Genomic DNA, 15,624 nt, shown 5'->3' on the forward strand with positions numbered 1-15,624 from the left:
TGCAATGCGGGAAAGCGTAGTGCTGGTCTCATCTCTGCTGCACCTGGTCTATACATCCGCTAAAGACTCGCCACTGTGTCAGCTGACTCTTCTGGAGGTAAGTCTGCACTCTGCCACCACATCCTACACCTTTGTCACACATTTTTGCTTTTAACATTGTAAGCTTGATATACAAACAAGGAAGGGGGGCTCGAGCGCTTCCACCAAGTCATCTCAATGCTGAACAAGGGGGGCTGTTTCTTTCCATTCCATCTCCTATTTAATGCTACGCCCCCAATGGCGACTGGTTTCAAGCTGCATGGTTGAGTCAGGGGAACGTGGACAGATGTCTGCTGGTGACTAAACGGAGATAATTCCCCTGGTGAAATGGATATTAACCAAGTCACTTGGGACCGGGCAGGACTGGCTTCCCAACATTTTAATGATAAAAATAAAAAAAAACACCGAACAGCTTCCGAGTTACCTTCTAAAAGGAAGACGGCTTGTTTTCGGAAAATCTTGACCAGCGTGTCGTCGAGGTCGATTTCCTGCAGCTTGGCGATGAGCTGCTCTTCGTTGCGACACACCTTCTCCTGCGCATACAGGCCATCGGGCATGATCCGCTGCTGCCCCAAGCCTATGAGTGCGATCTCCACTGCCAGCGTCAGGTAGGACTCGCCCTCCTCGAGGAACCGGTGCATTGGGAAGTGCTGGTAGTCCAGAGACTTGGACTGCCCCATGGTACCTGAAACACCACCAACCAATACAAAGCAGAGTCAATGATGACATACCGTTGGTACTTGTATGGTGAACGTATGTGGTTTGCAGTCTAATGGTTATCACCTGTACATGCAACAGAAATTTCTAAATTTAGTCAGGTAAACCACTACACACTATGTATCAAGGTAACTAAAACTAGAGTATGTACCAACAGTATGTAATGTCCCATCATGTTTGAATGCATTTTGAAGGATCTCATTGTGAACCAGGCACACCACTTTCTGTATGTTGTTTGACTATGATGCGCATTATGTAATAATTAATGCTGTAATACAATTTGTATTTATTTGCATGTGCAACATATTTAACAATGACAAAACAGACACTAAATTGGTAAGGAAACATACCCATGGCAGTAAACAGTTAAAAGTTAAAAAGGGGATCTATCTTAATTCAGTTTATTTTATTGTTAGTGTTTTTTGTTGGTTTTTTGGGGTTTTTTTTAAAAAAGGCCCAGTTTCTTAAAAGACCTTGTTTTTTGCTCGATCTTGTTGAGGATGGAAGCTTGATAAGGAATTTAATTTCCTGTGATAAAATATTAAAGCTTCCAAGTTTGCTTTTCTACCTAATTCAGAAAGCCAAATAAGACCTTACTTAAAATCAATTGTGCAAATGCCACTCACCACAGCTGTGTGGAAAACGTGTAATGTGTAGCTATCTGTGGTATTGGGTCAATAAGCTTTTGTTTCTTGGAGTCACAGTAGTTTTTTTTTCCCTTTAAAATGTATAGTCCTTCATCACAGAAAGACACACAACCATTTCCCATTTCATTTCAAACAATATGATGAAGACACAAGCAAAACTGCAAGTAGGAATACAGCAGAAACACATTTTGAAAAAAAAGCAGCCAAATGCTTTTGACCAATTTTCAACAGAAGAGTTTGGAACAGGAAATATTCAATAAACCAGATCCAGAAAAGAATCAGATCAACTGCCATGGAAAGAAATACAGAGATGGAAGAGACCACTTCCAAATCAGGGCGCCAAGTAAAAAACAAAAAGCAGATTGAATTAAAAAGGGACAGCCATGAACTGAAAAGCCCAGCGGAAAATGCGAATCACTAGGGACGGAGTGAGAAGGGTGCTGCGGAGCAACAAGTAAAAGGATGCCTGTGTCAGCTCTGTGTATCAATTGGCACAGGACAGCCTAAAGGCTGTAATAATATGTAATTGCAGAACTGTAAGTAGATTGTGATAGTCATATCTTCAATCAAACATCATGAATAAGAAATAAGAACAAAAAACATTAAAATTAAAAAGCATTAAAAATGCACAAGGCAGATCAAAAGATGAAATTCAGTTTCCTCTGTTCATTCCCCTTCCCCTACTGCACAACTCCTGAACCCCCAGTCCAGAGGTGCCTGCTGGGAAGACAGAGGGGGAACAGCTAGCAGTGCCTTCCCATCATCACCAATGTGTTAAACCTGTGTCCCTATTGCTTAGTCAAAACTGGGAAACCCAAAATCAACCACTGTCATTCAATGAACTGCCACATTCTAATACTGACACCCTGGCACTGCAGGAAATCACCTGTAAAGTTAGAAAAGCCGGGAGTGCAGTCCTCATCCTCTCTGCACGTCTCCATCAGAGTGCTAAAGAGAGTGCCAATGGGATCCAGGGGGTGGCCGACCCAGCCCTCTAGATTGGTGATTGAGGTTATCCCTTTATGAAGAAGCTCTGAAATAAAACAAAGGGGGACTGTTCGTCAGTAAACAGTAAAACACCAAGCGTCTTTGCCAAGCTTTGAATTCAGAGTTCCCCACAGCAATGGCGATGTGTAATTAGTAAAACGAAAAAGACTTCATTAAATCTAGCACAATGAGTAAACACTTAACTATGTGTGGTACAGACAGACAGCACAATGGTCCTACGTGGGTAAGCACCACGCTTGAGCTCCTGTTTATGTCTTACCTCACTTTGGGAATATTTTTGCGTTAACCACTCAGAGCCATTGCGTATCCTCTGTATTCCAACATTGACGTGAATTTTCAAGTGTATAATAGATTTCGATTTATACAACTACCTGTCTATGAGCATTCATTCATGCAACAGTTAACTGGAATTAACTAGAATTCCAGTAACTTAAATGTATCAGTGCTACTTAAGTTAAAAGAGAGTTTCAAATCTTAGTTCTCTATCTAGTAATACCAAAAAGTTTGTTAAAGGTGTACACACTTATAGGAAGCTACGTAATAGCAATAAAATGACTTATTTTTGCAATGTGAAGCTGTGGAATAAAATTAACATAAAAAAATCCACCCGTGTGCACTTTTCTCAATGCTATCTGTCTACCTTTCTTGTGTCCTCGGAACATCTCCAGCTGTTTCTGCTGTTGCCGTCGTAAGGTGTTGACAATACCGATTGCCAGCCTCAGTGCTTCTCTGGGGTAACCGTGAGATCTCAGTGCATCCACTCTCGCACAAGCTGTGGGGACATGTTCTGTGACAGTGAATGAGAGGAAAACCATGAAGCATTGGCTTTGAACAAAGAACATTTCTGTGCAAAATTGTAAACACTTTTTTTCACCCCCAGTCGTTCAACAGAATCAGCTACTGGCAGAGCCCTTTAATGTTCAGTACCCCCTCCCCCACATTTTTTAAATGTTATTGTAAACATGGACAAAGAGGCAAGTCATTCAAAACGTCTTTCCGGTTTAGCTTCTTACCGTGCCACAGGGGCCAACCGCGAGTGTCAAAGAGTGAAGTTTCAGTGTTGTCATGGTAACAGTAGTTGGTGTAGAGGTCACTGCTGATAATGTGCTGCAAGTGGCTGTCCTGCCAATGGAGATCGCACGCTTCGATGGCTCGTGTGAAAACAGTCCGGTGAGGCCTGCTAGCTAAATCTGGTGTTGAGGAGAAATAAGGAGGCACTTCAAGTTTGTTTTTATAAATAATGCTTAATTAGATAATTAAACTAACACCTCTTTTCTATTTTTAGTTGACACTTTTATTTATAGATAGAGAAAGCATTTAATATGGAGGATTTTCTATCAGCCTAAGTTATTTAGTAACCAGTGCTTCAAAACTGACACTCCAGCGTGCATTTCTCCTTTTTCTTTTCTTATCTGAATAGTGTGAAATGCCCCAACAAATTCAGCTTGTTTGCCCAAGAAGAAAACTATTGCATATGCATGTATACAGATGAAATAATGGATTTGTGGTCCCTGTGTTTTAAAAAGTTTAATTTAATTGACAGCTAAATATACACATATATATACAAATGAATATAACATGTGTTTAAGTAAAACAATGACAGCAGATCACAATTTTTCCAAACCATGTAATGCAAGATTTTGGGTTATTCGTCATTTACTTTCAGATAAAAACTCCAACAAAGTTTCGGTTTAATGTATGATATTACATGCTCTATGAATCATGTAGGGTTATTAAGACCTATCCATTTACGCAACAAAGGCTAATAAAAGCTGCATTAGCACAATGTGTCGGAGACTTGATTAAATAACTCATTTTCCACACTTAGCTCACCTTGGTTAGCATTTGCACCCTGAGGCAAGGCATTGGTTAAATTGGGCAGCTCATTTCCATGGTTTCCATCTTCCCAGGGACAAACATCCACACTGTTCCACTTTTTCAGCTGCTTCAGCCAGCACGTCTTCTGTTCCGGCTTGCAGTGAGGATTTAAGACTATACACATCCACAGGGCACCTAGGTAAAGGGAGAGGCATGTTAGAAATGGAAGAATGAATGAACCAAATTCCAGGGTCATTCCTAGGACTGGAGCCCAGGTAGTGTAGGACACATGAAAATGTATTCAGAACATTTTTTATTTCAAATAAGACAAATAGCGCATCCAGTAAAGGCGCTCCGCATGGAGTGCAGGATGCGCCCTATAGCCTGAAGATCACAGGTTTGAGTCCAGGCTGTGTCATTGCCGACCGTGACCAGGGATTTCTAGGGGGCGGCGCACAATTGGCAGAGCACTGCCCGGGTAGGGAAGGCTTAGGTCGGCAGGGCAATCCACGGTTCACCGTGCACCAGTGACCCCTGTGGCTGATAGGGCGGATGTGCAGTGGAGCCATTCAGGTCTGTGTTGTTTAGCTGCTCAATGTTTTTATTAGTTAATTAACCATGTGGTCTGCGCATACAGGCTTCAACAGCTCCCCTAATGGGCTTTTTTTTTTGTTGCACCATTGTGTTTCACCGAGCTTATTCTGTGCCTGCATCAAAATTTAGCAACTCTGTGTATTTAACCATATCTCTAAAAAGTACAATAGCGGGCAAATTTATACTTATGGGTGTTGATTCAATTGATGCTAAAAGTTATATAACCACCCCAGAAGTTGTATATATCATCGGAACCGCATGGCCCGAAGTGGTTTATACCGCTTATAAACATGGCTACCTGTCATTTGTGGGAAGAAAAATAATTAAAATAATTAACACATTTAAATTAAGACAAAACCAGAAACTTTTATTGTGTATACATCCGCAGTGTAATATAGTCCCAAATTTAATTTAATTTAATTCAGTGTTCGCTTATTAAAAATAAATTGCACATGTGAATTTCATCAGAAGTGTCACCTCACTAGAAACTAGGGTACTGAGCACAAACTGTGATGATGGGCGGAGTTTCAAATGACACTAAGGAAGTAAGGGGAGCAGCTGCGATGGAAACTGAAGCCGGATCTTGAGGTGAGTTTGTGAACTCATAAGAACATAAGAAGAACATAAGAAAGTTTACAAACGAGAGGAGGCCATTCAGCCCATCTTGCTTGTTTGGTTGTTAGTAGCTTATTGATCCCAGAATCTCATCAAGCAGCTTCTTGAAGGATCCCAGGGTGTCAGCTTCAACAACATTACTAGGGAGTTGGTTCCAGACCCTCACAATTCTCTGTGTAAAAAAGTGCCTCCTATTTTCTGTTCTGAATGCCCTTTTATCTAATCTCCATTTGTGACCCCTGGTCCTTGTTTCTTTTTTCAGGTCAAAGTAGTCCCCTGGGTTGACATTGTCTATACCTTTTAGGATTTTGAATGTTTGAATCAGATCGCCGCGTAGTCTTCTTTGTTCAAGACTTAATAGATTCAATTATTTTAGCCTGTCTGCATACGACATGCCTTTTAAACCCAGGATAATTCTGGTTGCTCTTCTTTGCACTCTTTCTAGAGCAGCAATATCCTTTTTGTAACGAGGTGACCAGAACTGAACACAATATTGTAGGTGAGTTCTTACAAATGCACTGTAGAGTTTTAACATTACTTCCCTTGATTTAAATTCAACACTTCTCACAATATATCCGAGCATCTTGTTAGCCTTTTTTATAGCTTCCCCACATTGTCTAGATGAAGACATTTCTGAGTCAACATAAACTCCTAGGTCTTTTTCATAGTTCCCTTCTTCAATTTCACTATCTCCCATATGATATATATAAAGCACATTTTTATTGCCCTCATGCAATACTTTACACTTTTCTCTATTAAATTTCATTTGCCATGTGTCTGTCCAATTCTGAATGCTGTCTAGATCATTTTGAATGACCTTTGCTGCTTCAACAGTGTTTGCCACTCCTCCTATTTTTGTGTCGTCTGCAAATTTAACGAGTTTGCTTACTATACCAGAATCATTAATGTAGATTAGGAATAGCAGAGGACTGATCCCTGTGGTACACCACTGGTTACCTCACTCAATTTTGAAGTTTCTCCTCTAATCAGTACTTTCTGTTTTCTACCTGTTAACCACTCCCTAATCCATGTGCATGCATTTCCTTGAATCCCTACTGCGTTCAGTTTGAGAATTAATCTTCTATGCGGGACTTTGTCAAAAGCTTTCTGGAAATCTAAATAGACCATGTCGTATGCTTTGCAGTTATCCATTTTCAATGTTGCATCCTCAAAAAAGTCAAGTAGGTTAGTTAGACACAATCTCCCTTTCCTAAAACCATGCTGGCTGTCTCCCAGGATATTGTTACCATATAGGTAATTTTACATTTTGGATCTTATTATAGTTTCCATAAGTTTACATATAATAGAAGTCAGGCTTATTGGTCTGTAGTTACCTGGTTCGGTTTTGTCCCCCTTTTTGTGGATCGGTATTACGTTTGCTATTTTCCAGTCTGTCGGTACAACCCCAGTGTCAAGAGACTGTTGCATGATCTTGGTTAGCGGTTTGTAAATAACTTCTTTCATTTCTTTGAGTACTATTGGGAGGATCTCATCTGGCCCAGGGGATTTGTTTATTTTAAGAGCTCCTAGTCCATTTAACACTTCTGCCTCTGTTATGCTAAAGTTATTTAAAATTGGATAGGAACAGGTCAACATGTGGGGCATGTTGTCCGTGTCCTCCTTTGTAAAAACCTGTGAAAAATAATCATTTAATATATTTGCTATTTTTTTTTTCTTCATCTATGATTTTGCCATTTGTGTCTCTTAGACATTTAACCTCCTCTTTGAATGTTCTCTTGCTGTTATAATATTTTATAATATATTCATATGTGAGGTACACCTATTCCAGTAGGTTTTCATCCTTTTGGATCTCAGAAGATGTTTTTGTTAGTTGTCGGACACCCTCATGTCCAAGTCGTGCCAGATTAAGTTGACGATCGAACCAGACTTTACGCACCAATCCGACCGCGGTGTCAGGGGACAGTGCCTCCATTTCCTGCAGACACTTCAAATCCAGGCCGGTAATTTGGGGGGTGGTTGGCCTTGTTTTCACCTGCTTTTCTAAGAGTTTGCCTGACTGACAGGAATACATTATTGCTGATTTTAAACTCACTGTCAGCAGAGATGTTCTGACAGAAATACTCTATTGCTGGTTTTAAACTCGCTGTCAGCAGAGATGTTAAAACTTCTACTGTTAAAATATGCATTTAGTCCAGCTCAGCATTATAAAACTGGGGACTGAATACTGGTACCCAGTTGAATTACTTGCACTGGCATAAAATTCCCTTAAAGTTGTTGAGATTTTTTGGACTTATTTCCATAAAATGAATGTCCATATTTTTTCCTTTAAGTACATTAACCAGCCCATGCTGTAGTTTTTTTTGTGTTTTTTCAATCTTTGTTTTCTTTTATTTCATTTAGCTGTTCCTCATCTACTGTTACGGGTCTACTCTTGCTGGTGCACTTATTTTCCATTTTTTTTTTCTTTTTTCAGATGGACTTCTGTCTTCACTCAAAGTTGGTGTTGTACCAGATGTTTCATCCCCAAATATATTAAAAGAAATTGGTCAAATGTCACTAATTTTTGGCTGTGGTTTTGAAACTAATAAATAAAATGGCAGTTTGTCATGGAATTTAGAATGTACTGGTGTGTAGTGATTTATTCAGTGTGAAGCGGCGCATAATATGCAAGCCGTGCTATACAGGATTATATTATATATATATATATATATATATATATATATATATATATATATATATATATATATATATATGCATATACATACACATACATACATATACACACACACACACACACACACACGGTCATGTGATGCTGTTTAAACAATTAGATGTTGTTATTTTACCAAGCCGTGTTATAAATATATATATTCAATAGAAAATGTATAACCAGATTACTAGTTTATCGATTAAGCATTCACTTAGCAGTAAAGTGAGATACAGTCTGGGTCAGAGAAAGGAAGAGATGTTATTCCCCAGAAATAAAAGCTCCATTCAGGCCCCCTTCCTTGTCTTGTTACATAAGTTTCATATTCATTCGGACAGTTAAAGAAACAAAAATAGGTCAGACGACTGTCTCAATGAACCACAATCCAACTTGGATTACCCCCACCCCACCCCCACCACAATCACACTGACTACATTTCCATAATTGAGTTGATGATCAGATTTAAACAGAAATCCTAACGAGCATTCATTTATAGATTGTTCTCGCTGAAGCACTTACACAGGGAAGATCAGAGTGATGCTGATTGCTTAAGAAACGTATTAAACCTTTCTAGCATTTACAGTGCTACCAAGAGGACGGTTGCTTCCACATTTTCATGACAATACTGCACCGCACCCCTCCCCCCTTTGTCTGAAAGAAGAGAATACAATTTGCACAAGCGTTTGACACAGGCTGCACTGAGTAACAGGGAAGCCATGGAGTAGACCAAGCCTCCCAGGACACAATTCTCACACGGCAAGATTTCCATTAACTGTCACTTTAATAACACGGGACTGTTGACTTGGGTGTGAAGACATCACCATGCATTGCGTGCTCATTACTGGAAATGCATCTTAACAAGAGAGGCAAGGTTAAAAGACATCCAATTTATTTGCTGCTTCAAATAAAGCTCCATTCGTCAAAACGAAATAAACAAAAAAAGACCCATCTTATAAGTAACCTAGAACCACTTTTATATTATAGAATACACTCTTTAGAAATAAACTACAGGCTACATGTTCATATTATATACCTATATATTCATAAAAGTCAGTTTTAAACTGCTCAACCGCAAATGAAACCTAATCCAAGAAATGATTCAATGGGTTCTACAGACAAGTTATTATGTTTTTCAAAAGACGTTTTTTATGAATAAAAATTAAGTTGTATACTAATAAATCTGTTGCACTGTTATGGAAGACAATGTCATTAATGACAATCAAGGTCAAAATAGAAAAATTGCATTTTTAGACTACTGATTTATTTGAGGACTTGTTACATGGTTAACAGCTATTAAAAATGTAATATTTGCCTTTAAAAAGTACACAACTTTGCTTACCTATAAATGACAACACATGAGGTAAATCTGGGATCTCTGTAAAACACTGGTTCCTAATCAGTAGTTTTGCAAGAACTGTTCTTTGACCACCATGCAATGCAAAGACAAGCAGGCCAAACAAGAGACAACTAGAAACGAACCATTATTAATATGCAAAGTGCACCGGTTTGAGTCCTGACTTGAAAAAGTATTAAAACGTGACACACAGAACATTGCAGGCAGCTATGCAAATCTCACCTTTCCTACAAGATAATTGGAAAGTAAGTCAAGCTGGGCTCTGCGATGTGATATTAACAGCACCAGAGATGAATGTGAATTCATTAAACAGAGGAAGCAATCGCATGCTCATCTCAAAAGAATGGTTTCATCATTATCCCTTTTTTACAAGCCAAACTTTGTGCTTCCGAGTTCAGAAGTGGGAATAGGTGCTATCCATCAGCTGTGTTCAGCAGACTGATTTATCATGAATACATAGAGTAGAGCCGAAGAGATTTCTGTAAGGTCTGTGGTTTTTATTTCAGGTTTAAATCTAAATGTGCTGGCACGGATTCCACGCTAAAACATGCTGAATCAACACCTTGTACCACGACACGTTTTGCATATAACCTTGAAATATTTTTATAATGGTAGGTAACTAGGACTCGTTCATAAAGCCTGGGAGACATTGTAAGCATGTAGTTTGAGACGTTTGGGTTTCTTACATTTATTTATTTATTTATTTTATTTTTTTAAACCAAGTACTGAAAATTGCTTTTGAGATGTTCAATTCAGGACCCAACACAATTACACTAAAAATCAACCCCATACATACACTATATATACATATCAAGACAGATTGAGAGAAACATTGTAACACATGTATTACAGCCATCTCCATCCCCCTCCCAAAATCCCCAACACCCCAAAGAGCTTTGTATGCACCCCATATCCCCATAAAATTATACATTTTAATGCAGATTAGGATAAGCCGTGATGGTTAACAAACAAGTACAAGTAAGTTCACCTTTTAAAACAGGATCATCACTATATATAAAATGGATCTATTTAACAGATCTGTCACACAGCCTCTCCCAAATGGTTATGACAATCAAATGTGTTTTTTTTTTTTTTTTTGATCCAATACATTCCATTTACAGAATGAATCTTTGATGTATTAGTCTTGACATGTGCTTCATGCTGATTGTATTGTGTATGATAGTTTAACCACTCCCCATGCATTTTACACTGGCTGCCTGATTAATACAATATATTACCTGCAGCACTGGTGGCAAGGGGAGAAATTAAACCACGAAACCCAGTTCACTGCTGGCTCCCTTATTTGTAAAAACCTGACTGCGCATTGAACTCTGAGGAACTGCAAACACGTCAGGTTGGATTTTTAAACATCACTGCAAATTGGTTGGAATTATACACATAATAATAATAATAATAATAATAATAATAATAATAATAATAATACTACTACAGAGCACCTTCAGGTCAAGCCATGCCTATCATGTCCAAGACCAAAAGAAAAGAAAATGAGCCAGAAAGGAATGAAATGCAGCTCAGATGCAGTCTAGACCGACTCAAACTGCCTACTGATTATATGTAAACACTCAATAATCCATATCAAGCCTACAACCTTATTTCTTTGCTTAGCCCAAACAGTGTGCATTGTCAGCACAGTGGGCACCACACGGCACTATTCATTATGAATGAGATAAAGATAAGCCACATCAGACAAAAAAAAGAACAAAACAGTTTGCAGCCTCTCCCAATGTCTGCAAATAGCAAGACAAGGTTACAAACAATGCTTTTTTTTAGCCAGACTAATATTCATAGAACAGCAGGCTTACCCTTTACACTCTCCGTGCACAGTTAGGTCAGTAGAGAAAAGCCTTGCCCTCATTTTTTGCAATTTAACCCAGGATTAAAACCGAGTTGCATAAAAAGGCCTGTAAATAAATGTGTACAGTACTGTAAAGAGGATACGTATGAATCCAGATCCTACTACCTGTTATTTACAGTAATCCTCTATTCTATACAACCAGCTTCAGCTCTCTTTATTAAATAGTGGCCCCACCACACAATGCTAAAACAGTAAGATGCTGCCTGCAGTAGTTTCTACAGTATAAAGGAAATTGCCCTCCACAACATCTTCCTTCCATATTCAGGACATCATTAAGCATACAATATGAACATTGGACAGCATGAAACAAAAACAACATCAAACTGGATAAAAAATGGTTTCAAAAAGTACATACATTCATACATTAAACAAACAGAAAAGAAATGAAATATTCTTTTGTTCCCAAACAAAGGAGCAGTTTCATTGTGGTGGGAGGTGCCAGTATCTCAGGAGTGCTGATGAATCTGTTACAGTAATCTCTGTGTGTTGACAAGCTGTTTGGGCTCCGTCACTCTGCCATGCAGCAGACACTCATCTTAGATTCTTCTACCTGACTGCTTTCATCAGATTAAGCATTGGGGATTTAATTTAACAGTTTCAGCTTTATTAAGCTGTCATGAGAACGGACCAGCTTTGATAACAGTAGCTGCTCCAATTATGGCTTGCTTTAAGGCTGACAAGTCTAATGATTCATTTGCAGCGCACGGCAAAGCAATAAAAAGCTTGTTTTGCATTGAATTTTTTTTATTCTCTTTAACTTTGCCACTTGTACCCTACTTGAATATGTCACTTAGCTTTTGCTAACAGGACATTTAAAGTTGCAGTAAAATGGTAAACAGGGAGCATTTCTTTTTTCAGTGTAATCCCTATATTCAAATGATCTGTAATGGTAGATACTGGAGGAAATGGAGGGGGGTGAAAGGGAAAAATCGGAATAAAGAAACTTGCTCGCAGTGGCCCTCGAATGCCAACATGTGACATTTTGGTATTCAAGTCCTGTGCCATCCGTGTGGCTAAAGGGCTTGCAATTTCATTTCACAGTCAGAGGCCCACAGAAAACACCAAATTAAACTACAGATCCCATTTGCTAACAAAAATCAGCCTCTTGCTACTCCTCCATGCCAGCATCTGTCTGTGCTCAGTGTTTAATACCAAAACAACCTTCCAGCAATGCAACCCCTCCTGAAAGGCAATGCATTCAGTCTCGACAGCCCCAACCCCCACCCCCACATCCACATCCATAAGATCAGATCGCATCAGTATCCTGCATGTCTGCCTTGCTAAAGCCCCCCTTCACCCCCAGCAACTGGGCTGCTGCACTACAGTAAAAAAAAAAATATATATATATATATATATATATATATTATATATATATATATAATAAGAAAATAAGGCTGATCTTTTCTGTGGCCCTTACATACTTCATAAACAATCATGATCTATACTTCAGGGTAGGCAGATGTAAATGAGGACACAAACCCCACACATTCAATTCAATTCAGATCAGAAAGAAAAGAGAAATTCAATGCTACTATGCTGAAGAGGGGGGAGGTCAATAACCACTTTCAATTTCTAGTGGGTTGCCCAGCATACCTTGAAATGCTTGAAAGGCAGAAAAAAAAAATTGCAACTCAATTGCATTTGCTGCTGGTAATTTACTTCCATGCTACGCTTTAACACATACTTAGAAAATACAGTTTGCTAGATATTAACCATTTAGAGCTGGAAAATGGGTTCCTGTAAATTGCAACTGCCCTATGATTTTTCTACTAATACTTTCTATTCCCATATCAGGGAAGGCTATGGTTATAAAGGATGCACAGGTTATACTTCAGCCTCACAATACAGGTCTTGTTTAAAGTGCATCTTTGTCAACAGTCTCCTGCTGTACATCTGGTCTACATATAATCTAAATAAAACCATTGGAACGGCTAGCTTGTTCTCTGCTTGGCCTCTTCTGGCACCAGGCCAGTAGGCGTCACTGTGACATGGGGAGCAAACCAAGCCCAGTCGTTTTTCCTGCCGAGCACGGGAGTACAAAGGCCCACATTCCAGACTGCGGGCGGTACAGCAGTTACTAGTTCAGCCTCTGGGGACCCCACTGTTTAGATGTAAAATTGAACATCATTTTCCCTGTTTCCCTTTTTATAGTGTAGTGTTTCTTAAAAAACATCAGCAACCAAGTCAAATATAAAGACTACTACTACTACTACTACTACTACTACTAAGACAAAGAAGGCATGCATTGATTGCAAATTTGAGGAACAGTAAATTTACACATATTGTACAAATACACACAGATAAATGAAAAGGTTTACTTTTGGATGTACACAAAAGCTTGAAATGATTAAAAAATATTTTATTTCAGGATGTTTCAGACAAAAACAACAAGTTTTACTGCACTGTTTACTTTTCTTTCTACACAGCTAAAGAAGGGCTTTTGTTCGAAATGCCCTGACAAATATTTTTTTAATCATTTAAACCTTGTGTACATCCAAAAAACAAACAAAGAAAAACCTTTGAAACCTCGTTTCAAACCTCTCTCAAATCAGAATGACCAAATAATGGAGCTTGCAATTTCAAAAGTAATGGATGAATGTAAACATTTGAAGGCCTCTCTGGGAAGAAAAGCCTGTGGCTTGAAATCTACCCTGTATAAACATGTTTTAAAATAAACACATACAATGGATTCTTGAGAATGACTCAAATAACTGGTTTTCCCCCCACATAGCTGTGTCATAGAGCTCTTCCAATCCCTGAAGCGACAAGATAATTCCTGGTACGAACTGTTTAATTTCTAAACAGAACCAATTGGATTATTATGTTTCCAGCCACTCGTGAGGTGAACATGCTGTACATATTAAAGATTGAATTAATAGCTCTTATTTATTCAAACCGCAGAGACCCTTGTTCCTCTGCTGGCAAAATCTTGTTGGAAGTTTTCCCCATGCATAGTCTGCAGTATTGTTGCAGTCGCTTCCCAAATTCATTCCTTCAATTACCCTGAAAGCCTGCATTGCAGAAAGCATTGCTTAAGGTTTAATGAAGGGATCATTACTCAACCTGCCCGCTGAGGGAATGAAGCTTACGTTATTGTGTTGGCCAACGAATGCCAAGCCGAAATTGACAAAATGTCCCCAGCTTTAAATGTTGGCAGACAGTGTGCGGTGGCAAGCCACTTTCTATTAAACGGATTGCGCATCACTTTTGCTGTGCTCGCACAACATATAGGCACCTATCACCTGTCATCTGTTTCACTTTATAATCCACCACCACTTATTATAAAACCCATACTGAATGCTTGCTTCTGTGCAAGAGAATATATTGCAATGTAACTAGTATTCCGATATCAGTAATTGCAAATGTTGGATTCTACCAGGGATACATTAATCTTCATAAAGCCTTTATGAAGGCTGTGAGACAGTCATTTGTGCTCACGTTGTCTGTACAGTGCAGGAGAAAATAGAATACTGCAAGAGGCCCTTGTTTGCTCATACTCCAGGAGTGCTGTTCTAAGACAGCTACCGACAGTCTATTTGACAGGGAAATAGGTGTGTGTCTGTGCATTGCCCGGTTCATTACTGCCTGTTCTATTCTAAACCTCTTCGACTAGTACAAGCTCTTTTTGGTCTCCACAGTAATCAAATACTTTAGTCCATTTAAGTCCATTTTCATATTCCACTTAAGGAGGCATGAAAAAAAAATCCTTTCGTGGAATGGATGTTATTTACCTAGTTCGTCCCAGAGCTGCCTGTACTTGTCAGTCATGGTAGTGCCTTGCTGTCTCCATAGAGACAGACGGGGGTCAGCCATGAACTGCTCTGTTATCAGCGTTAACATGCGAGCACCATTTGAGTCCCTCATCTTCAACATTTCTCGCACCTGGTGAACAAACAAATGGCACACTTCAGTGAACTGGATTTTAAAAAACATAGCCGGAAGAGCAAGTTGTAGCTATTTTTTAGAATTCCTTTACATAGAGTATTCTTTTAGGTCAAACAAATAAAATGTCACAATAGGACAGGGTAACAACATAAATCCCCCTTTGCATTATTTGTCTACAGAGATGTAATTTATTAAAAATAGATGTACTATATAAAATGTATATAGAGAAAATACAGGTCTTAAATTTGTGACAGCAATCAATTCAAACACGCAGTCTTCTTTGCAATTCTCCTCTGCTTGGGATTACATTTAAAAACTGAAAATCAAAATAAAAAGGTTGTTTTAATGATGTCATTTTCCCAAACAGCAGGAAGAGAGCCCGAATCTATAAAATAAACTAAAA

At 38.8% G+C, this 15,624-nt stretch overlaps 1 protein-coding gene across 2 annotated transcripts in view; it reads right to left on the reverse strand.

The window, feature by feature from the left end:
- LOC117400039 (zinc finger SWIM domain-containing protein 6) overlaps positions 1-15,624 on the reverse strand; it is an 82,269-nt gene that overhangs the window by 15,904 nt on the left and 50,741 nt on the right. The window contains exons 4-9 of one of the 2 annotated variants that reach the window (XM_034904649.2): positions 15,068-15,218; positions 4,245-4,424; positions 3,425-3,601; positions 3,052-3,183; positions 2,290-2,436; positions 464-724 (exon numbers count right to left, since the gene is read on the reverse strand). In XM_034904649.2, coding sequence (XP_034760540.2) covers positions 464-724; positions 2,290-2,436; positions 3,052-3,183; positions 3,425-3,601; positions 4,245-4,424; positions 15,068-15,218 — 1,048 coding nt within the window. Of the gene's footprint in view, positions 1-463; positions 725-2,289; positions 2,437-3,051; positions 3,199-3,424; positions 3,602-4,244; positions 4,425-15,067; positions 15,219-15,624 lie in introns of both variants that reach the window. The other variant, XM_034904644.2, reaches the window with a different exon arrangement.

This window comes from Acipenser ruthenus, chromosome 2 (genome assembly GCF_902713425.1).
Source record: "Acipenser ruthenus chromosome 2, fAciRut3.2 maternal haplotype, whole genome shotgun sequence".
Taxonomy (NCBI): domain Eukaryota; kingdom Metazoa; phylum Chordata; class Actinopteri; order Acipenseriformes; family Acipenseridae; genus Acipenser; species Acipenser ruthenus.